This window comes from Crocodylus siamensis, chromosome 8 (genome assembly GCF_052110815.1).
Source record: "Crocodylus siamensis isolate JL-2025a chromosome 8, ASM5211081v1, whole genome shotgun sequence".
Taxonomy (NCBI): Eukaryota; Metazoa; Chordata; order Crocodylia; family Crocodylidae; genus Crocodylus; species Crocodylus siamensis.
In genome coordinates, this window is record NC_143402.1 from 62,904,234 (window position 1) to 62,928,528 (window position 24,295).

General features: G+C 39.7%; 2 protein-coding genes across 5 annotated transcripts in view; one reads left to right on the top strand and one right to left on the bottom strand.

The window, feature by feature from the left end:
- The window catches only part of QTGAL (queuosine-tRNA galactosyltransferase), a 316,692-nt gene extending 311,528 nt beyond the window's left edge, over window positions 1-5,164 (top strand). For 3 of the 4 annotated variants that reach the window (XM_090061107.1, XM_090061104.1, XM_090061108.1), the window contains one exon: window positions 3,289-5,164. The gene's annotated coding sequence lies outside the window, so the exon portion shown is untranslated. The remainder of the gene's footprint in view (window positions 1-3,288) is intronic. The other variant, XM_090061105.1, reaches the window with a different exon arrangement.
- Window positions 762-24,295, bottom strand: part of TBCD (tubulin folding cofactor D) — a 220,676-nt gene continuing 197,142 nt past the window's right edge. Inside the window, exons 33-39 of the mRNA XM_090061103.1 lie at window positions 24,004-24,125; window positions 22,928-23,005; window positions 16,490-16,579; window positions 15,330-15,417; window positions 9,198-9,307; window positions 5,171-5,255; window positions 762-1,068 (exon numbers count right to left, since the gene is read on the bottom strand). Of these exons, the coding sequence (XP_089917229.1) occupies window positions 1,057-1,068; window positions 5,171-5,255; window positions 9,198-9,307; window positions 15,330-15,417; window positions 16,490-16,579; window positions 22,928-23,005; window positions 24,004-24,125 (585 nt within the window). The 3' untranslated portion in view covers window positions 762-1,056. The remainder of the gene's footprint in view (window positions 1,069-5,170; window positions 5,256-9,197; window positions 9,308-15,329; window positions 15,418-16,489; window positions 16,580-22,927; window positions 23,006-24,003; window positions 24,126-24,295) is intronic.

Consider the following 24,295-nt stretch of genomic DNA (forward strand, 5'->3'; position numbering starts at 1 on the left):
CTGTGTGCATGCCCAAAAACAGCATACAGATAGCTAAGTTTGAACATGTGTTGAATTTGTTTAAAAGCTTTTCTGTATAACTCATTTTTGAACATGCAGCTTGAAAGATGAAGGCAAGCAAGTACCACTGGTGCCAGTTTTTCATAATTCAAAGCTAAAAAGCTTTTCATGTTCTTTGTTATGGAAGTATTTGAGTACTAAAAATGGGCAAGTTAGATGAAAAACATCCCTGTGCTGTCATCCTTTAAAAAACAAAAACCAACAACAGCAACTTGTCTTAGTACACACATTTTTAAAAATTAAATAGTGTGAACCAATATCCAAAAGAGTCTTCCTCTGACAAGGAAAAAGTAAATAATAAATGTGATTGTTTTACCTCACATGCCAGTATTCTCATCTCTGAATTTGACTCTGCCTGGTGGTAAGATGGCATAATTTAGTATGAGCTGCTTATGTACAGAGTGGAGTTGGGTGCATGTGACTGGAAAACAACAAATGGACATGGATGAGGTCCTGCTACTGACTGAATACAGCTAAGCCCCATTTGTCCACACCTAATGAGATGCTTTGTCTGAAGATGAGGGAAAGATTTTATTACCATTAAATGTTGCCACACTTAACCATGAAAAAAATTCTCCAAGATAGGACTGTCTAAGTTGGGCAGCGCTGCTCTAAATGTAACAATTAAGGGTTGAATATCTTACTTGACTACAAGCATCAGCCCTAAGTTGTGAAGGTGTTGCATGATCATACAGACTAAATGACTGTATATGGGAGATTTTAATTTAGATTTGAAGGAATACAATTCGTTAGCATCAAAAACAAATGAATGTGAGATTTGGAAACACAATTGACTTTGATGGCTGCCTTTACACAGTGGTAAATATGTGTAACACAAAATAGACTTTGACTTGACGTGACTGTGGTTGAAGGTCGCATTTTGCAGCTCTTACTGAGAATCCAGGCTGTTGAGACATCACCACACAAGCTGCTCCCTCTTTTATGACACAAGCCCAAGAACATCAGTTTTCAAAGGAACAGCCCATACTAAACATATTACGCAGCACTCTGTAGAAACAAAACAGAAAGAAGAGTTCATGAAATTGGTTTTCGGTGGTGTATTCAGTTGTTTTTAACAGCCACCAGCTACAGTTGCTTTGGTTGAGTCCATGAATTACATTTTTGAAACACAAATTTCTGTTTTAAGATTGTATAGATTTTGCAGTAGCTAGGGTATTTTTAGACCTACTCCTATAAGACAGTGCTTTCCATTACTTATGTTCAGACTGGAATGTCAGGTTTCTTTTCATTCCTTCAAAAATCTGCATGAATACAATTGTACACATGGATTTAGGTTAAATGAACCTCATCAGCTAAAAAAAAAACACAGTCCATTTGTAAAAAGGGAGCAATTGTGATGTTATGCCTGGCTTTATCTAGCCAAGCTGGTTGTTTTTCTCTGCTTTTATGAAATTTGAGCTTCTGGGGAAAGGCAAAGTGTTGTGCACTCTCATGCACGCACATACACAAGCCACCAAAACCTGTTTGTCACTGAATCAGACTGCTGTGCAAATGGTTCAAGTTCAGTGAGTTATTACTTCTCAGAGTGAACTCCAGGAGTATTCCTTAGGTTGCTTTGTTTACAAACGGTTTAGTTATTTTTATTTGAAGAAAAAAGGTAAAATACTAAATTTAACTTCTGGATGAGATGCACAGGTATTTAATGGAAGCTCAGTATTATGTTACTCGCAGCAATTTTCAAACATTGACACACATTTAGGTGTCTTGTTTTTAAGAAGACATTTCATTTCTTCCCACTCTTTTGTTTCGGTCTCCGAGTGAATTAGAATACAGTTGGCTCATGTCTCAAGAATATTTTCTGCACCAATATTTTGACATTCTTGTCAGACCACTGAAGCAAATGACTTCACAATTCACGTCAACTCTGATGTAGGGTGCAGGCAGAGGCAGAGAAAAGGGTAGACATGCGCAGAGCAGGAGCCCAGGGGCTACAGATTCATTCCTCAGAGGCCACCAGTTGCACAGCCCTGGTCTATTTCTCTGCATCATCCTAATGGAAACAAGGGGACCTTCTACCCCAAAAACAAATTCTTCCTCTCCATTAACCCTGTACCCATCTGTACATACTACAATTAATGTTTGATTCAATCAAGATATGGTAACTTTAAAAGCACACAAGAACCAGCCTGCCAGTTCTTATTTCTCCAGTGTGTTTGTCACCCTGAGAGGCTGGGGAGCCTGCACTGAGGTTTTGGGAGTCCTTATTGCAGAAGGATGAGCCAAGCCATTACACATTTTCTGTTGCCATGCAGTAAAGACTGTCTACTAAGGAAGACACTTTCACTTTCTTTTAAAATCCCCTGCTGGGAATGGTGTAGGCCTGGAAGGAGTGCATCTGAAGTGCTCATGTAAGCAATCCTTATTCATGAGACCAGAAGTTGTAGAAGCTGCAGTTAAAGATAAATGAACAAATGGAATAAGTCTTCATTTTGTAACACCTTGGATTTTGTCAAACCTTTCCTCAGTTGGAAAGACACTGGGCCTCCCATTTATCCTGATTCACATGTGGATGGAATTCAGATGGAATTTTAATATCATAAATCCATATATGTATGGCCTAGAGCAGTGGTGCTTAACTGACAGCACACAGAGCCATATCATCTGGCCTTTGGGGGTCCCAGTAAGTCCAGAAATTTGGCAGTGAGGAAATGATAGCAGGATTCCCTCTACAGCAGCAAGGGAGCACTGCCAGTATTAATTGTTGGGGTCCTCAGACCCCCATTGGAAGTGAGGTGTGCTGGATAACATGGCCCTGCATGCCAGATCATGCTAATATGTGGGTTCAGTCCATGACCAGATTTGGTGCCTGGGTTCACTATGTGAGGTTGCTCTGTGGCAGGGTCTGGTGCACAGAGTTGGACTGGTACACAGGGTCAGATAGGTTGAGCACCACTGGCCTAGATGTACCTGGATCTCTTGCTATATGGTTTGGGGGGGACAACACTTGAATGTGTCATCCAAAGAATGAGGAGAGACATGCATTTAGCCACCTCAGCCAGGCTTTTGTCACTAATTATATGCTCATGAATGCTCAGGGGATCAAAAACAGATAATTTTGTATTGGTAGGTAGAAATTTCATTTAGAGAACAGAAGGAACCCACTAATGATAGAACCTGACAAGAATGTGTGTGATACAGTTCTTATGCATCTCCCCCAAATAATGCTGTAATAACAGACACTTTGCTCCCTAACTCTGTCTTTTTCAGCAGCCTGTTCATCTTCATGAAGTTTAGGAGTTCTCCTGAAACCTCTCTTCCTGTGAAGAATGATGAAAGAGCCCCCCACATTGTTTAGTATCTCTTACGCTTTTCTCAGACATGGAAGGCATGAGATCTTTAGGTCTGTTTCTCATCTGCTGACACTAGAAAGGAAATGGAAAGACCAACGGCTCTACAGAATAATTATCCAATATAACCTTCCCTTAATCAGGCTTCAGTGGCATTGGATCTCCTAAGCCCTAAGCCAAGGAAACAGGCTACATAAATTATACTTCTTGGAGAAGAGTTTATATTTATTCCCTGGTTGGATTTTCTTATAGTTGTTTCTTATAACTGTTACTCCTGGAATAAGAGTCCCTTCTCTGGGGTCTTTGCAATCAATGGGACCAAAATAAACTATCTGCTCTTGTAATGAGTTACAGACCCAAATTAGAGTGAAGACTGCATTTCCATCTGTCCATATTATCACCCATCTTCATCATCAAGCTTCTCCATAAACAGGATTCAAACTGAGACTCTGAGGTCAGATGAATCATTCCTATGTCAGTGGTGGTGCCAGGATATTTGAACTAGCTCTTGCTGCCAAATTTATGAGAGTCCACAAATCCTCGCTTTATGAACACAACCACTAAGGATATTTCCTTAGGTATTAACTTGATCTTTTCTTTGATCTCATGGTAGAGGTCTCTAGTCCATCACAGCAGGACAAGTACCGCTTGCCAATAACAGTTAGAACAAAGTTAGAACAAACTTCAAAGCTGCTTCAGCAGCCCTAAGGATGGCATTTATTTTCTTGCCTGCAGGATCTTTTAGTAGGAAAGCTCCCTCAGCAGTAATTAACATTGCTGCAGGAACCTAAGAGTGAAAAAGTATCTCTGGGTTCAGGTTCTGTGACCTTGTACAATTTCAGGGCTTGCAAACTGAGCTATTTTCTGGGCCTCCCCTAATGAACTGTTTCAAAGCAGAATGAAGATGATGATATGTATTTATTTGTCCATCGTCTTATTTAAACTATTTCTTCGCCTCACAGTATGAACGTGTCTGAAGGAAAAGAATGCATACGCTCCATTGGCTCAGGTTACTGTGATTAAAGCAGAGGGTTCTCCACCTTTATGGGGGCAGCTTCTCCAAAGGAAGCTGCCGGGTAATTCCGAAATCAACTTTTTAAGAACATTATGAACAGAGATTGCTCTAAAGGCAGGCCACCACTTCTAATCCAACTGCTGCCACGGCTTCCACCCCACTTTGTAGCTGCTTACCTCCCACTGATCCCCCTGCTGCCAAATTTCCACAGGCACCCTGACTTCCAAGACTGAGTACAATCACAGATTTTGCCCGCAGGCTGTTGACCCATACCTTAGGGGCTATTTATCTACCCTCAGAGAACTTCATTTTAAGTATTAGCTTTAGGAATACAATTGTCCTGAATGTTTCAATAACTTTTTGTTCTAAATGAAAAGTTGATATATTGAGATGTCATTGGTGTCACAGAATTTTAGTTTTGCTGTTCAATTTGGAGGGGGAATTCTTACCGTCTTTTCCCTAGCAGTATAGACACACTCATACTGAGGTATCTGTATTACATTATTTCATTCTTCCATTGTCTCAGTAAGTTGAGTTTATACCAGAAGTCTGGGATGATTTCAAGGAATGGGACTGGAGGGCTTTATAAGAACCATTTTTGGCATTCTGATTTAAGACTTAGATGTGCAGCACATTCCTTTAGGTCGTGATTTCTATATTTTATCAACAAGGACAGCACACACAGTTGCCTATGAAATAGTCTGAAAACACAGAATTCATGGTAAAGCAATTAATACTTTCATTTTGTTTTCAAGGAAAGTTTGACAATACACGTTCCAGACTTTACCTTGGTTACTGGTTGCGGTTTGGGCACCTTCATGAGGTCACAAAGGTAGTTACGTTTCTCTCTCACTAGCAGTAATTCAGCATCCCTGGAAAGGAAAAGAGAAATATTACCTTTTCAGTCATTTCATAAAGAAAACCATCTTTAATAGATTTAGCTGACTAAATGTATAAGCCAGGGGTGCTAAACACTGAGGCTGCAGGCCAGATCCAGCCTGTGGAGCTGTTATCATCTGACCGGTGGGACTCCCCAGGGGTCTGGAAATTTGGTAGCAGGGAAGCGCTGGCCATAATGAAACAAACAGCTTAAGAAATCTCATAAATAGTATTTGCTATTCAGTTGCATTCCTATTAGAGTGTTCTGTCATGTATAAAGTTAAAATCAAACCTAGTCAATATTTTAATAAGTTGTCAGATATTTTCACTGCTGTACATTAAAACAGAGGCATCCTAAATATGCTATGTCCCCGTAGTGACATTTTAGAATTAAGTCATTTGATAGTGACAAGTATTTTTCTTTCTTTTTTTTTTTGCTAAAACATTTTTCTTTCCAATTGCTTTAGATCTTTTGCCTGTGAAATGTAACACTCCTGTCACGCAAGCATTTATTTCAGCAGTGGATTAAAATTCCATTCTTTGTAGTATTTTCCCTTGGTATAAAGTTGCATTTTGCCTTAGAAAAAGAGAGCAGGATACAAAGTTTATACTGAATTTCAGTTTAGTTTACAGTATGCCCAAATGATTTCCTGTAGTGATGCTGCAATCCATGTTGGAAAATGTTGCGTTAAAACCAAACAATCACTCTGATACAGCAGGTATTTTGCATTTTAATTAACAAGCAAGCCATGGTATCAACACCACCATTCATTATGTCAATAAATATTAACTTTTTAAGAAGGTATACATGTTCTGTTAGTTAATAACTGTTCTCTGGTCCTGATTTTAAAGGGAGAGGACATCACTTTGATCCCAGAACTAGAGAGAGAAAATGGCACTCACAAGCTAACTGCTGGATAGTTCTAGCATTTAAAAGATTCTTGACAATTTTGTCAAGACCCATAATTCAAACTTTTTTTGATTCTAAACAAAAGGTGCATTTTGTTGTAGTGCATATTATACAACTGTACTCCAAACCCACTTAATTTCACAGGGAGACTATTTCAAATATGCATATCGTGGTTATTGTCTTCTTTACCAAATATCTGAGGTTGATTCAGCTTCCTGATTTATTTAGAAGTAGAAGTGATTTCTGCACCACCTATGCACAAGATTAGGAATTTTAATAAACTCTTGATGATCCCTAGCAAAACAAAATTTAGACTTCTGTTTAGTATTAATTCTGTACTTGTATATAAAAAATAGCAAATTTCGAAATACTGTGCAACATTTTAATTGTAAAAAAACAGAACTCCCTGACTAAAGAACTTGTGGTCATATATGAAGTATAAAAGATACAAATGAAAAGAAAAATCCTGCAAATTTGAAAAAAGATCACATGGATATTTTAATTTTGCACTTGAAGAGTAGGAATAGTAAGAACCAACCATTAAGTTGATAACTTTTAAACAAGCACTGAAGATTTATTTCCATTCAACCTGCTATCAGCCAGGAATTGCATGGCAGGGCAGAGGTAAAAAATCCCTGTATTTCAGGTGCAGCACTTGATTTTATCCTGCCAAATACAAGCTGTCCAAACCCAAAATCCACATAAGCTTATATACAGCAAGAAACTCAAATCATTCTTCACTTGTTTTTCTACATAATTTCAGAGAACTTCAAGTCTACCTCTTTAAAGTCTAAACGTTTTGAAAATGAGGGGAAAACATTTAAATTATAAATACAAATTAATTTTATTGTAATGATTAGACCAAATGGCTGCACCATCAAAATAAAAAAATACTGGGCAAGTCCACATATGCTCATTTACTGTGCAGTAACTGAAATTACTGCACAGTACAGGCATGCGTCTACGTGTGCACCCCCATACTGCACAGCAGATGTGGTGACTTATGTCGACTTGAGTGTAAATTTGGTACCTGCATCATGCAGGTATCAAATTTATGCCCAATAAGTTACTGTGCAATAACACATGGATAGATGCCTTACTGCACAGTAACACTGTATGTGTGTGGACTGACTTGGAACTAATTTTAGTCCTAAGTCAGTCCATACACAGCACTAATGTGCTTTAATGGCTGCATGTGCAGACACTGGTCTATTCCCACTTACCAGTGGCAATGCATAGGGGATGCACAGGGGCGTCAGGAGAAGCCTCCCCCAGTCTGGCAAGATCAGCTGTGGGAACCCCTCTCCCCCACCCCATCCCCAGTTGCTGACTGGCTGCTTGGGTGGGGGGGGGAGTGTTGGGGGGACATGTGCCCCTCCTGACTCAGGAGACACCAGTTGCCCATGCCGCTTACTGCACAGTAAATTTAAGCTGGTGTAAATGCACATGTAGACATGCCCACTAAGAAGGAAAAGGATCATCATAAATGGCAGTGAAACAACCAAACTTTCACTGCTTTAAACAAGCAATCTTTGAAGATAGCTGTGTGAATCTAAAAGTACTTAGCCATAGTTTTCTCTCTAATAACAATCACTATCCTAGGCTAATTATTTATGCTGTGAAAAAAAATTAAAGACATGTATAAAATGGTCAGCAGTACATATACTACTCCCCTTTCCCTACAGTCCTGAGCTTCTAGTCAGTGATTTTATGCAAGAAGACTCCAAGAAAAACAAATACTCCAGTTTTCTTACTGGGTGAACTTCAGGTGAGAAAAAACCTGGAACTGAGACTACTTCATTTCTGACAGACAGTCAGTTTTTGTCTTCTATATTCCCCTACTCACCACACCTAGACCGTATGATACTAAGTGCCTGAGTACCCTTCTAACACATCTCTCCTTTAACAAAAGTAAACCAGAAGAACTTGAAGCTCTGGCATACAAAACTGAGGTACAGTCAATTGTATTAATTCATTACTGCATTTAGGAAGCATACAGAATTTTTTTCCATACAAGGTTTAATGCCAAAGAAAACAGAGGTAAAAAGGAGGACTTGCTTTATATCGTAAAGATAGTTATTAAATTGAAACACCATGAATGTTCCACTGGGGAAATGTTAAACTGTTCTATTTCAAAGTATTTGCATGAAGGAGAAAGGTTTCATACTATCTGAACTATTATAGTTCATAGGAATATATGAGTAGTTCTGCTCATTCTGACACCTTCCAATTCCCAAACACCACCTCTTTTCCCAGAGTGCTTGCTCATGCCAAGAAGCTGTCTCTGCAATTGAAGTTTGTCTGTTTTGCACAGTCCGGTCTCTTTGTGTCTTGTGGAGAATTTCCAGGATTTCCTCTCCTTTTACTTTGTTAGAAATTATAAGTATTTTTATAAACACCACTGGACAAAGTAAAAAAAATACCACCTTTATGGGGCCCATATATTTTATAACAGGGCTGTCCAGCTTCTAAGCACCTAGGGTCTTATGTCACGCAGGCTACACTGGTGAAAGCTGTACACTACATGGGTCATACTAGTGCAGGCTGCAGACCCCCAGAGCTGTATGCCACATGGGCACCTCCTCCACCTCCACTGCACTGCGTGGACCCCCAGCCCCTACCCCTGCCTCTCTAGACATGGATTCCTCTGACTCCACACTCCGTGCTGCGCTGCCACACCCTGACCCCATGGATGCAGAAGCTGGAGAAGGGAGAAGGAGTCTGAAGACCTTGGCTACTGTAGCCTAAGTGATGGAGAGAGCAGCAGCCAGGTGGGAGCCCAGGGGCTACAAGTTAACCCTTTGCAGGTTGCCAGCTGAACAGCTGTTTTATAATATACAAATCTCCAGATCAGAAAGGTCCTCTCAGCAGCACCCTTTTGGCATAAAACTTTGTCTGAACTGATACGCAGATCTAACTAAGCTTACCTCTCCACCTTTTTTCATGGACAAATGTCTAGGAAGATTTTATTTTGCTGATACAAGAATATTTCAAAAAGCCCTATGTCTCTGACAAATTCACTTACCAGTTGGTGTCACTAAGTATCGTCATGACCTCATCCATGATATTAGGATCAACAATATCACTGAATGTTATCAGCATTTCATATAATTGACTGGCTGTTGTTTTCCTTATCTAGAGGGAAGGACAGAATTTTAGTTGCACCAAAAAAGTAAAATTATTCAAAGTGCTATATAAGAACTAAGCGATAACAGTATTTACAATATTAATCATAGTATTTATGTGATTGGCAACTACTCTAGAATACACTGTATAATATTCAGAACACAGAACTTGGAATCATTACCCTCAGACATTATTCCTGACTGCCAGTGATTGGCTGTGGGACCTAGAATCATAGAAAAGGAAGGCTGGAATGCACCTCTGGAGGTCATGTCCAACTCTCTGCTCAAGGCAGGATCATCCTTATCCAAACCATCCCATACAAGTCCTTTTTTAACCAATTCCTAAAACTAAACTTTTAGTCAAGTCACTTGATCCCAGCTGACTTCCTGCCTATGGCACAGGGACCGGACTCGATCTCATTAAGTCCTTTCCACCCCCTAATGTCCATGAAATCTATAAACTGTCAGTCCTACTACACAGCTACAAAACATGTTGCCCAAAGGTATTAAAAGCACTCTAACCTGCCATGGGTAAAGCAGGGGGACAAGCACTGTCAGTATCCCACCACTACAATGGTTTAAAATGCACTTGAGATATCCAAGGAAGAGAGCCGTGTTTCGTTTCCCCGCCCGCTTCCTCCACTACAGAGGAAGGAAAACCCCCCAGTCTGTATCAGTCTGACCATGAGATAAAATTCCTTTGCAAACCACAAATGTGGTGATCGGTCTGACTTTGAATGGAAGGGCAAGACCCCCAGGACTACAGGGTTTTAGATTCAATAGGAGCACTAGCACACTCCAGTAAAGAATCCCCAACCTTAGCTGCAGCCAACACACAAAACTTGTGAAGGCAAAAAAACCCTGACACCTGCTGCAACCAAATGGGAAAAAAATTCCTTCTTTGTTACATGTGGCAATCAGCAAAGCCCAGAAGCATGGGGAAAACAAACACCCTACATTCTGCTCTGCAAGCTGGGCACTGCAAGCCACATTACACCCTCTAACTGGACATCCAGAACTCCCCTTTCAATATCCCCTCCATAGACTTATCCCACCTGGCTGTGGAGCTCTGCTTTTGTCTCCCACTGAGCATGGCCCTCTCCAACACCCACCTGCTCTAGGCTGCAGATTTCTTCTCATCTTCCAGCAATCGGGTTGGGGAAGGTTCTTGAGCTTCCAAATGTGGCTTTTTACAAACTGCTCCAGACCAAACTACTAGATCATTCCTGACCAATGTTTATCCAACCCAGCTCCTTCTTGAAAACCTCCACTGTTCTACCAGTGAAGAAATTTTTCATCATATCCAATCTGAACCTAATCTGCTGCAGCTTCAAGCCATTAGTCTTCATCCTGCTCTCCGCAACAACAGAAAAGTGTTGTCCACCTTTATGGCAGTACTTCAGATATTGAAAGACTGCTATAATGTCCCTCTTAGTCACATGTTCTGCTTATTTCTCACTTCTCTATATCCTTTTTAAAATGTGGAGCCCAAAACTGCACATAACATGGGTGACTGGTACCTCCTGAGTCGGGGGGCATATGCCCCCCCAGTGGCCAGTCAGCAACTGGGGGGCTGGGTCCCCTCGCAGCCAATCTCTCTGGCTGGGGGGAAGAAGGGGACTCCCCACAGCCAATCACACCAACCCAGAAGCAAGAGCATAGCATCCAGAAGTGCCAGTGGCGCTCCCGGAAGTGCCAGCGGTGCTTCTGGTGACCCCACTCCCTAGCTAGCGCTTGCAGGAGGGGAACTGGTGCTCCTGCCTCCCCCCTCCGCCCATCCCCTAAGCAGGGAGCACACCAGCACTCTCAGGGGGTGAACGGGCACCCCCCTGCACACATTACCACTGGCACACAGTACTCTAAATGAGGCCTAACCAGTGCCAAGTAAATAGGCATCGTCACCTCCTATCCTTGCACCTGATGCTCCTCTTGATGCAGCCCAAAACCATATTTTCTTTTCTTGCAGGTACAGGGAACTTTATTTCTCTACCTCAATTTATGCAGCTGTAAAGTAAACATAACAACAACACTTCCCTAAAACACAGCAGTGCTGTGAGGGGCAACAGAAGTATTAAATGCATCTTGTAGAGATGGCTGCTTGGTGACTTGCACATTACTTTGGCCCATGCTACACATTACACATGTTATCCAACTAACTGGTTAATTATACAATAAATTTAGGTCACCATCTGTGCAAAGTACTTATCACACAATTAACTGGTGAATCACACAATAAATTTAGACCAGCCACACATGCAAAGTAATTATGGTGTGATAAAAAATAACTATCCATCTATAAAAAGAGCCAAGCTGCATTGTAATAAAAATTGGAATTGAAAGACATAAAGATGTTAATAAATGTTAAATAAAAACATCTTAAATGAGCTGGATAAATGAAGAAAAACACATTTATCAATCATGTTTGATTATTTAAAACTGATTCATCAAAGAAAGTATTGATGGTAGCTTGTGACCTAATGGATTACTTCTGATCATGTTTTCAAATGGTGCCTTACCTTATGGACAGCTGCCTAGCAGTATTTTCAAAAGCACACGAACAGGGTTACTGTCTACCTCCTGCTGAAATCAGTGATTTCTAACCTGCTTAGACACTTTTGAGAATTCTAGGAGGTATTTATCTGTGTTTAAATACCTCTGAAAATCAGACCCCATATCCTTCAAATATATACTTAAAACATTTAAGATCATATTTAGATAATAACTTAGACAATTCCTTCATAACGCTGATCTATACTGTAAGTATCTGTAGTAACATTTCTAATATAAACTACGTCCTATTCAAATCAGTCCAGCCATAAGAACTTACTTACTCTCTGTGAGTACGCAATGGCTATGAGAAAAAACATCTTGGTTGCAGTGTAGCGAATTTGCAAGAAGGACTCCTCCAGCTGTTCTAAAGAAGTCTACACAAGCTGAGGAAGGTGGGCACTGAGGTGCCCTGGGAAAAGAAGTCCTTTAATGGAACTTCAGTAATGTTGGGTGCCTGTACATGACTGTGGAACATGCTATACTTACAGCACATCAGAGCAGACTTGATTAATCAAATCTGCTGGAGCGCAGTAATTACTGTACTCCAGCAACCTCCCGCATCTCGTGTATTAGTGTCACTGCGCTTCAAAATGGCAGTGAGGGCACTTGAACTAAAGCTCATCCAACATGCTTTAGTTCAAGCATCCCTGCCACCATTTCAGTGTGGGGATGCTGACACACGAGATGCTGCAGCGCTTTAATTAAAGCAGCTGTCAGAGCCACTCTAAGCAAAGGACCAACCCCCACTCTCTGTAGAGTACATGTAAAAGTGCCCGTAGGCTATGAGAAAACAAAATGCAATAGGTGGACCAATACTGTGACCAGCTAGACTTCAATGCAATTGATCAATACTCCTATCTGATGTAAGAGCAGGATATAATATAAAAACTTGATGTCAAGGCTAAAACTGAATCAATATTATTCCAAGCTGCCCAGATGGAGAATTAATACATTTTCCTGATGGAAGGTATACAAATCTTCTGACCTTGTAGACAGCAATCTCTGTCAGTGTGCTCAGCCTGCCAAAATCCAATTTTACTTATGCAAAAACTGCAGGTCTGGCTTGGATAGCATCAAACTATTGTTCTGGGACAGCATATTTGAGCAAGGTGGAGAATCTACTGGGATATCTACAGAAGAACATCCACAGCCAAAACCTTTTTGTCCAACATGGAGCTATCAAAATGTTGTCCAGTCATCTTCTAAATGTTACCTGGAGAGCCAGAGGACTCCTGTATACTTTCTCAAGACCATAAAGTTAGGAAGGCATCAGGCAGGCCTTATGCCTCCCCTGAATAAGTAGTTCTCTAGCATCTTGCATTTTTTCCTGCAAACAAGGTTATGTTTGAAGCCCTCCATGATAGGTGACTATCATGCCTAGGATGGATTTCCAGTGATTGCTAATGACTGGTTACCATAATGCTGCACAGAAACGTCCACTGCAGGCCCTGGGAAGGTGTAGAACCAGTAAGGGTTACACCACATTCATGTAGGCTGGGTGCCTGGCAATAGGAAATATTCATCCTCCAAACTGGGAATCACAAATCAGTCTTGATCTTGGAACAACTTCACCATCCTGAGGCTAAGTGGTGTATATATTTCATTATTCACAAATCTAATATAAGATGAAGGTAGCCTTTCTGTGGAATGAGGAAATGCCAGAAATAGAAGCCTCTTCACAACATGGCAGACCTGATGCTTTTATGTACATAGGCATGGTCCAGATCTAGAATTCTAAAATGAAAAACCTCATCTACAAATTTTGAAAAAAAATTAAGTTACCTTTGTAACAATAAAATACATAGAATTTAAAAGTGTACCAGGCATGAATTTCTTCTACATAATAAGTACTGAAAAAAATGATTATGAAATCATTCAATTCAATTAAATTCAAACTCTGGCAGTACTTAAAAACAAAAACAAACAAAACCCACTTCCTTGCTCTTTAGAACTCCTTCATTTATCCAGTAGTCTTTGAGAAAGGATCTGTGTTAGATATCTGAAGTTGGAATGCTTCCAAATTCCAAGAGCCCAGGTTGACAGCTGCCCCAGCAGTCTAACCAATAAAATAACTATGGCCCTTTTGTTCTACAAAACTGTATATTCACCTTGGAATGTGTATGGAGATTTTGTGGAATCTATACAATATAAATAATACGCACACATTCACCAGTTCTAAAACTACAGTCTATGCCACAGCTTTAGTATTACAGTCTGTACTAATATAACAAACTAAGAAGCACTTTTCTGGACAGCTAAAGTGGAGCAGTGTTGGGTAAAGCAAAGGCAGTGGCATCCACAGTGGCTGAAACAGCAACAAGAAAGCAACATGAAAACCAACAAGGTCTTGAAGTGTTTTGGTAATGTACAGAAGTCCTGTTGTCTAGCCAATGAAGATAATTTTTTATTCTGATACTTACTTTTGAACAAAAGGTTAAAATCACACTGTACTCAGCATAGTTTACTACTTATAATTTGGAAACCACATTTGCATGTTATGTTTACTTACTGGTTTAAAAATACTTTGTGGGTGATAAAGATAGTGCATGGTTTAAAAAACTGCAAAGAGAGTTTGTTTAAATTTCATATTTTTAAATCTGTTATGGCATAAGAACACCTTGTTTTTACAGATGGGTCAACTTAAAGGGGCACAACTACTTTCTTTTAAATAACCTATAATTTATTTGCCTTCCTTTGGGTATTATTAGATTTTCTTGGAAACCTGAAATTAGAATTCCTTTCCTTTCTACCTTTCTCCATTTGGCAAAAATTGCCCTACTGTATCTGCTGGAGAAACCAGCAAAGTTAACTTTCCTTTACCTTCCTTCGTGGATGCCACCATAATTGCTACACTGTGTTCTAGGAAAACTGCTTATTAATAAGGTGCTTCAGACTCCGGTGTACACAAAGCTATTCTTACTAAAGCTATTGCCCAACACTAAGATTTTTCTGGTGGATTAAAATTAACTCTAAGCACCGAAGCCAGCATTTTATGTGACACCCTAAAGACAAATTGGTAAAATCTTCAGAACCTTCCTACCAGACTAACAATTTTAGCTTTGATGAACAAAGTTCTCTAAGGACTTACATTCTCCTGGTTCACCTGGAATCTGTTAGTATTGTGAATGATTTAAATTACTACTATTATAGTAGCACTCAAAAGCCAAAAGGTGACTGGCACTCCATATTACTGCTTGCTGTACAAACAGAAGAGGCAATCCCTAACACACAGCATTCACAATTGAAATTGTAAAGGAAAGTGTTGTGGATACAACATGCAAGCAAACAGGCAGGCAGGAACCAAAAGGTGTCAGATGATTAACACCTAGAGGAAAAACTGCAAATGATATAGAAAACCATGAATGATTTGTGCATGTGCTTTAAAACCCATTTTCACCTGATATCATATTTAACATCATTCTTCCTTGCTTAAAGAATTCAGCTCTGCCCCCAAATCCCTAAGCAACACCCCCAATACTTACTATAGGAAATGGATGGCAAAGAAGAAGAAACAACTGAAAGAAAACTTTTTTTCTAATGTCACCTTGAAACTGAATCATGCCACAAAACCTAGAAAAACAAGAATGTATACAGCGTGAGTGGTTTCCATTAATAATATAGTCACAAAGGTAATTTTATTTATGAGATTAAAAATGCCGTGTGCACATGCATACATGTTAAAGAAAAGGGTTCTGCTACCCTCAAGAAGTCTGATTTATTTTCTAAGCACTGTGGGAAAGCAAACACTGAGGAAAAGTATAGTAAAATCATTAAGCGTTAGTCAACTGTTTGAGATGCCATATAGCTATGTCAAATACAAATATGGCTTTAAATTTACTAAGGTAGCAGAGGTTATGTGTGAAAATCACAAGTAAAACAAGCTCACACTGGAAACAACTGCAGTGTGAGCTAATGTATGATGCAATTAGAAGCAAAGGGCAGTGCAGATGAATGGCTGAATGTTCAATTTAAGCTTTCTAGAACACTTTCAAATACTGATATAGAAAAAGTGAACTAGTAGTAAACTAAAGGCACTAACACTTTGGATCAGGTATATGCCTGTTATAGTACTATTGCTTCCAAAAGAGTTACCCCCACAGAGCGAATTTAGCCAGCTGCTAAATCATGGAAACTTGTGTCAAGGAGGCTCAATCCAGACTCACAACATTATTGTGACATCACCCGCCCATACCCCTGCTGATCTGCAACTTTCCTTCCTGCTTCACCTGTGCGCTTCTGTAGAGCAAAACATCTAAATGGTTCAATAGTTTTACAAAAGTGCTTTCTGATTTGCTTAATACCATCTGTTACCTAGGCAGCATTTGAATCAAGCTCTCCAGAAGCAAAAATCTCATGACATAATGTACTCTAAGACAGGCAGTTTAATCACTTTGACAGAAAGCACAAATACTCAAATCTTATCTGATTCCTTGCGTGATTTTTCTTTAAAAGAATGTATAAAGATCACAGAATCTTCAGATACACAGACACGTGTGGTTTTCAGATATATTTCAGGCCAAATAGACCAAGGAGAACAATTTCTCAGTCTCCACCCCATAGCTCTCATTTCATATGTTCAGAAGTTGAGCCTTTCTCCACTTCCTGCAGTTAAACAAAAGAGAGGGGTTTTTTATGGACTCACACTGCAATGCTGGAACGAAGTTTTTGGATGTCTTTGGATTTCTTGATCTCTTCTTTACAAAGCATAAGTAACTTCATTGAAAATGGATGGCTGGAAATTTTAAAAGGATTTTAGTTATTAACTTGTGAAAGGCAAAACAGAACTTTTGGTTGACATTATTTAAACCTACTTCTAAATGGATTTAGTGGTCAGGAGAGGTACAGATACTCACAAGTGGGGTACAGCACAATTAAGAACAGTGCAAGTTTTCCCCATTGTGGTTTACCCCTGTTCTTAAAGGGCCTCCTATAAAGATAAGAACATATTTCAGCCTTCCTGCTTGTTTAGTCACCGACCTCTCTGTGGGTATCTGTCTTCAGGGGGGTTGAACAATATATAGCTCAAATCACTCCAGCTATTCCAACTAATTAGAGGCTATACGTTGTGGTTACTATCAACCTTGGATGGATCAGAATTGACAAAGCAGAAGTAAAAAAATATTCTATACCCAAATAAGAATGCAGGTGTTTCAAGCATTTCTGCAGCATCTAGTCCCTAGTCATCATATAAATTTACAGTTTACAGTTTGTTTGCCTACATTCTTTTACTGATTCTGAACAAAATAGAGATGGCAGTTCTCCAAAGCTTTACTCCTAAGAGTAACAGTTTGAAGCCTTCTTGAAATATACTTAGTCAGTTTGCACAGTCTGGGAAATGGTTGCAACAGCGGTTTTTTCAGACACTCATACAAACAACCAGAACTGTTTAATATTCTCTCCTTTTTTCTCATCTCGTGGGCCCTTTGATTATATTCATATATCTGCACAACATTTCATTTAATCTTCTGATCAATACTCTCAGGCATCTAATACAAAAAGCAAGCAGAATTATTTGCCATGTTGTAAATGCTTAAGTGAAAAAAACAGACCAAAAATCCACTATGATTTTAAGCTGTGGAAACAAACAAACATCAAATAAGATGTACAGTGTAACCTGACTCACATTACCCATTTTGCAACAATGCAGAGATTGTTAGAATGGCAAGAAGTTTATTAAGAATTCATGCATCTGTCTTTACAAACATTTCCATTGAATAGGCTTCAATATGCATTAGATCAGGGGTCAGCAATCTTTTGCTGCCACAGGCTGCCACATGTAACCCAGAACCCTGCTGCAGGCCACAAATCTCTGCCTGCTAGAGTGCCAAAGGTGCTATGCTTTGCCCTTGCCATCAATTCAAGTGGCCAATGGCAATAAAAAGGGTTAAATTCAACAAGGCTGTAAGAACAGAACAAGGTGGTGGGGCAGCATGATTAGGAGATGCTTCAGAAAGAACAGATGGAGCAAGGCAGATGGTAGGACCTTAGATACCTCCTCTGGGGCCTGGACTGCAGCATGCTGCCAATGCCCAGAGCTGCTATGGACTAGATCCACTTTCTTCATGGGTCAGATTCAGCCCATGGACCATAGGTTGCTAACCCCTGCTTTAGACTATTTTAAGAAAGAGGCATTAAAGTAGTGCCATCACTGACACTGAACTGGCCATGATATCCATATCAGAAGATGTAGTGACAAGTCCCCTACACTTGCCTCAGCATTACTCCAACCCTGAGAACAGTGAGAGAGTAGTGGGAAGCATGTGTATGTGGAACACTTGTGGGGATAGTATGTGTTCGCATGCATGAATCTGTGGACTTGCATATGTCCAAAAACAGATCTTTCTCTAGGTAGGTGTTAGACAGAAACTGCATGCAGAATGCTGTTTAATGTTAAGGCTGGGTGTTTTTAGCCCCTGAGCTGGTAATTTTTTTCAAAATTACAAGGCTGTTTCACAAACTGGCTGAAATCTACAAAAGATTAATTACAGTACCTGCAAGCCTGCCTTTCAGCACAGGACAACAGCAATATGGTAAATTAGGTGAGATTTTAAATTGATTCGACAATATGAACACTGCTGAAAAACACAGCAACAAAGAGACCAATTGGAACAGAGCATCTGGAAAAAATTTAGCACATGTAACCTTATGTGCAGTATTTTGCGTTTAAAACAGGCCCACTTTCCTTTCTGTCATCTGCCAATTTCACATTTGTAATAACTAAACCTAACCTATGTGTGATCTCAAATGACTCAAATAGCTTGGCCTCTTTAAAGGAAATTGAGAAAATTCCTTCTCCTGTGTAGGCACAGCTCCAGCAGAAACAGAATCAGTATCTGGGGAAAAGGGATCAGTCTAAAGTCTTTATATTATGTAAATTGGGCACACGTGTTCCTGCAAAAGAACGTGTTTTTTTAAGGTGAACTGAATTTCAATTAGATCAATCATGACATTACTTGAGGTGGTCTTGAAATCAGAGGACAGCCATGCTGTGCCCTTTTCAGTTTAGGCTCAGCTTAGGAATGGAATTACCACTACTTAAAGGAATCAACAGTAGTATGGAAAATATAAAAGCCACTTGTTCAAGATCAGTAATGACACGTGCCATCTTTAAGGCAGTTTATAAAACCTTCAGCAAACTATTATGCCTAATAGATGACTACACAGATACTATTTGTATTATATTATGTTGCCAAGTGTACTGTATGTCAGTAGAATGATAAATTAAACACTTTGCCTCAAATGTTTGACTTTCTATTCATATGTTAGAACTCCAGGTTAGAACACTTTAACCCCATGAGGTCCAGGAATGGAAGATTTTACCAAGCTGTTGAGAGACTGCAAACCCGTCTGGTGAGGGCTTGCTCATTGGCTACAATGGGATGGTCCTTGCAAGGTGGTGATGGGCAATTTACTGGACCGGTCTTCAGTGGACATCTTGGAAACCCCAGTAAACAGTACTTAGGTTACAATGGGCTTTAAAACAACAGCCTCTATTAGTCAACTGTGCTCTGGTCTCTGCCACCCTTTCTGAACAATAATAGCCAGGTAGCTACTATTATCTGGGGTACAGAGGGCTTGTGAAGAGTCCAGGAGAATACAGATAAAACAGTTTCTCAACTGAAATTAAGTTAACATTCAAGTTTAGTTCATGGTGTGCCAACAGGCAGCAGACCATTACATCTCTGGGAAAACTACTGCAGAGAAAAGGGAAGCCTCATGAGAAGGCAGAACTTTTAACCTCAGCAACTCACAAGAACAATGGAATAAAGCTGTTACGAGTAGCCATTTGGTCAACCAGGTCAGAGCTGTCCAACTGGCAGCCCACGGGGCCTACGAGGGGTCAAAAGTGTGGCCCCTGAACTCCTGCCTGGCTGCCACTCCCTACACTGATCAGCCTGCAACAGCAACCAGAGTCTTCAGGTCCCTCCTCCTTCCTCCAGCTTGTGCTTCATGTGCCTGCCACACAGGGGTGTTGGTACAACTTGGCAGGTTGCTGGAAGCTGAGGGTGACACTGGGGTCATACAGATGCATGGTGCAATGTTGGGGGATGGGAGACGGGGGTGGGGGGAAATGGAGGGACATCTGCATGGCATGCAGCCCAGGGCCTGTGTCCCACATTGGTGCATGGCCCTGTTCATGCAGCTGGCTGTGTCCCCCAGCTGCTTAGAAGTTGGACAGCCTTGAACTACAGTCAAAACTGGTGTTTCATTCCAGTTCCTGGAAGGTAAGCGTGCCTCTCAATCAGCCTCCATGCTGGCAGATTCAGCCAAGTCACAAAGGACTTGAATAAGTCATAGCGACTAAAAACCTTTCTCCATCCTTGAGGTAACAAACAGTCAGGGTTGAAGCACACTGGCAGAGCAGCGCTGAAAAAATTGCTAGTGATGTATTTCTCTTCCAGCCGGCATTGTTAGCACAGCAAGTTTTGTGAGCACTAAAAATCCTTTGGAGAGATCTCAAAGAAGCATGAGACTGCTCTTTCCAAACCCAGCTTTAGGGTCCATCTTGTGAACAGGCAGGAAAATTCACTTCGAGCTATGCTCCTTTGAAACAAGAGTGACATCCAGTGGCAATTCAAGTTACTATCAAGAATTTATTTCCTACTACCATTTATCCAATAGCCATTAATCTTATTTAAATTTACCAGTAAATAACAATTCCAGTATAATTTACTGGTTATGTACATGCTATGGATATCATTTTGTAGACACTGCTAGAAAAAAGGTCTGGTATAGTAAAAAATCATTTTTTAATCAACCCCTTCCCCGAAACAGGCACCTGCAAAGATCCATTTGTTGTTTTTTTTAAATTTAACCATAGATTACTGAAGGCCAAGCAGCCAGTGGCAGCACAATTACACATGCTAAATCAAAAGTTATCTTGCTAAGGCTTAAATGAGCAGACTAGGAAAAATGAAAACAAACCATGCTAATTTTCCTTCTCCTGCCCACTAAGGCAAGATTAGCATAAATATACTGCATAGCTGAAGCATTTGGACATTGGTCATATTAAATACTGAATAAACAGTATAAATCGTTTTTCTGATTTAAGTTGGATGCATACATTGACCTATTAAAAGTGAGGAAAAAAAAACATTTCCTTCCTTTTCCCTCCATTCTAGCCACACTTTATATATACAGTGCAGCTTTGAGATTAAAAGCTGCATGATACAGGGTAGCGTGTCTCCATTTCAGTCTAACCTATTCTGCATTGTACTTTCACATCCTTTTTGGCACACTTCTTTGGATGAAGGAACATACAAGTAGTCCTGCTGAAAAAAGTCTGGTCCAGCAGTTACACTCTCCCATATTCTCTCACACAAAAAGCAGTGGACTTCATCCAACTGCAGTCTGGCAGGCACCGGTGAGACGGTCAGTACTTAATTGCCTTTCACGATTTTCCCAAAACAACAAAGTGCTTAAGTTTACCCTGATGCATAAAGTTCACCTTGGTGTATTATATATGTTAGTTACTGACACGCGGCAACACAAACAGAACCAAATTCACCCATCTAGCATCTTCCCCAGTAAATGAAATCTTCATTAGCACATTCTCAAGGAAACTTCCTAAATGCTTCATTCCTTTCTGTTCCCTAATTCAAGGATGATAACCTAGGGCTGTGCAAATGATTATTTTAAGTTATTAAATTAACCATGTGAGAGATGTGGGTTCAAATTCCTCCTTTTCCTGAGGGGACTCAGACCCATATGGACCTCCAACAAAGTACCCTAACCATTATGCTACAGGATCTCCTGAAGCGGGAGTGCCTCTCAAGCTTTGAATCTTCAGTGGAGCTAAGACTGGGGAGTTGTAGATCTCCAGTGAAAATGCTAACTACTAAACTAGTCACACACACACACTCTCTGGCCCAAGCAATATTTAATAATTCATTTCATCATTTTAATTAATTAATTAAATGTTCTATGACCCACAGACAGTGTTACTACTTCAAAAGAGCATACCTGTGCATATGATTACAAGTACTGATAGACTCTTAACACTTTCAAACTATTAGAGTGTATCCCCTGTGCTCAATTTTAAAATTATAGGCACAATTTAAAAAATGTATTTCAAATCTTGTAAAAAAACTGCACACCGTGCCCTAAAGTGCTTTACAATTCTGTCATCTATCTGCACTTGTGCTAAGATACTTCATGTCTGATTTCAGCATAAATAAATTTTAATTTTACTGAAATGAAAATATACTGCTCTGAAAATATGTTATTACAAGGTCATAATTCATGTTTGTCCACTTCTAACATCCTTCTGTCCAGAATACTGGCCATGGAACTGTGGAACCTTATTCTGTTGTTGTTTTCTCAAAAAAAAAAAAAAAAAAAAGTGTTACAGACTTCTTGGAGGGTACTCACTTAAAACAAAAGCTGTAGGATTTTATGACTGACAGATCATCTGGGGAATGTTATTTTGGGGTGTCACAATAGGAAAATTGTGCAAAATGTACATTGCCTGATAAAATATATTATTTATTTCCCTAAATATGTATTTAGAAAATGTACAAACTCTCAGCAATACTACAGTCTAGCACGGCCTTACCTTTTCTAAGTGAAAATATGAACCTGTGTCATTTTCTGGTCATAAAGCCCTGAAAGAGCCAACTGCTGCACTGAGAAAGAGAAAACCTTCCTTGAGAGCTGTCCCAATAAACTTCAGGGAAATCCAAACAAAATAATAACTTTCCCTACCATACAGAGTAGTGTGCATCTCAGTGTATGGCAGCACTCCCAGACTCTCTGCACTCCCACTATATGTACCCTGATTCGTTTACTGAAATTTTTAAAAAAGCATCTAGCACTTTGTACAAGAAAAAAGCTCCCAGCAATCATAATGCAGTGTTTGCAAGTATTTTTTCAATAGCAGGAGAGATCTTAAAAGAAAAGACAACTGACAAGGAATGGACGATCAAATTTTGATCCTAAAAACAGTGCCACTAAATTACTGAATTAGAAAGAGTGTTCTCATCAGTAACGCTAACCTTGAAATCAGTTGCTGCACAAGCTTTCCCCTCTCATGTCATCCAGTATAAGACAGGAATTTCCAAAGAGAATAATTAACACTTACTCTTCTTCAGTGGTGAAAATATCAAAGCAACCATTGGCCAGCATTTGATCCAGCATCTTCAACAGAGGTACAGAAACCCTAAATAAAAAAATTTGCACAACAAATACATTTCTTGGCAGATGTCATGTATACGCTTATTTTTATTGAAAGCAAGTGAGGGGGAGGGAGGGGAGAGAGACCTGCTATCTACATACATCCATTTCAATTAGAATTCTACCCCACCCACTGAGAAAGGTTGCTGGGTAACTCCTCTAAGTTGGCTAAATCATTCTAGTTGGCGGAGAGAGAGACATTCTGTTGTAGCCAAAGGAAAGAAACTAGTCAATAGCCAGGATGGGTCTAAGCTTGTGGGGACCTGGAAATACAATTAAAAAGTGTAGGATAATTTTAAACAAATCTGAATAATGTACTTAACTAAGTTTATTAAAAGTTGCAAACGCTTTTCACTTAGATTAAGCACAAAATGAGGCTGAACAGGTGGCACGGCAGCAAAAACAGCTATGGAGATTCTCAGCTACAACAGCTAAGTTAACAAAAAGAAGACTGAAAATCCTGCTAAACGTTATGAATAGAAAATAGTCCCCAAACATCACAACAAAATACCCACAACCTTAACTCCAGAACTTGCATAAATTTTATAAGTGAAGCTTAGGTGAATGAGTCTTGCTATATAACATATCTGGTCTTTCAACAAGACCATGCATTTTTCTATGACAGTTACACTTTGCATATTCCTAAGGAAACCCTTCCTAAACAAAAAACACAATGAAAGTGCACATAAGCATCTAATTTTCCAAATGTCACACTACATGAAAATACTGCAGTTCATTTTAAGTTCAACACTACAATAAAGTAAATGCTTCCCTTTTTACACAAAACTGTCTCCCAGAACTCTGTCTTTTCTGGGACTTGTTGTTGAGGCCATTTTCAAAATTCTACAATGTATCAAAATAAATGTATATAAAATGTATACAAAATACTGGTAATTTCGTACTGTTATTGGGCACATTATGAAAGTATACTGACCTCCTCAGTATGTATTCTTCTATTAGTATGTTATGTAAGAGAAGGATTACCTGTCATTCAGCAGGTTATCTTCAAAAACTTTTAGTAATGTCTCACAAAAGCTATTCATGGCACCCAGATCATTTTGGATTTTCTTCATATAGTCAAACAGGCTCTGTGCAGAGTACCGAACCTACAACAACAGAACATCTGAAATGAAGCAGTTTGTAGAATAAACCCGGCTGTGACTGGAATTTTTTTTAAAATACAAACATTCCCAACCTATGCAGGAACTTCACTACATTAGCTGATCTTCTGGACCATCAGATATACTTCTAAAAAGAAACAGTAAGTGAGCATACT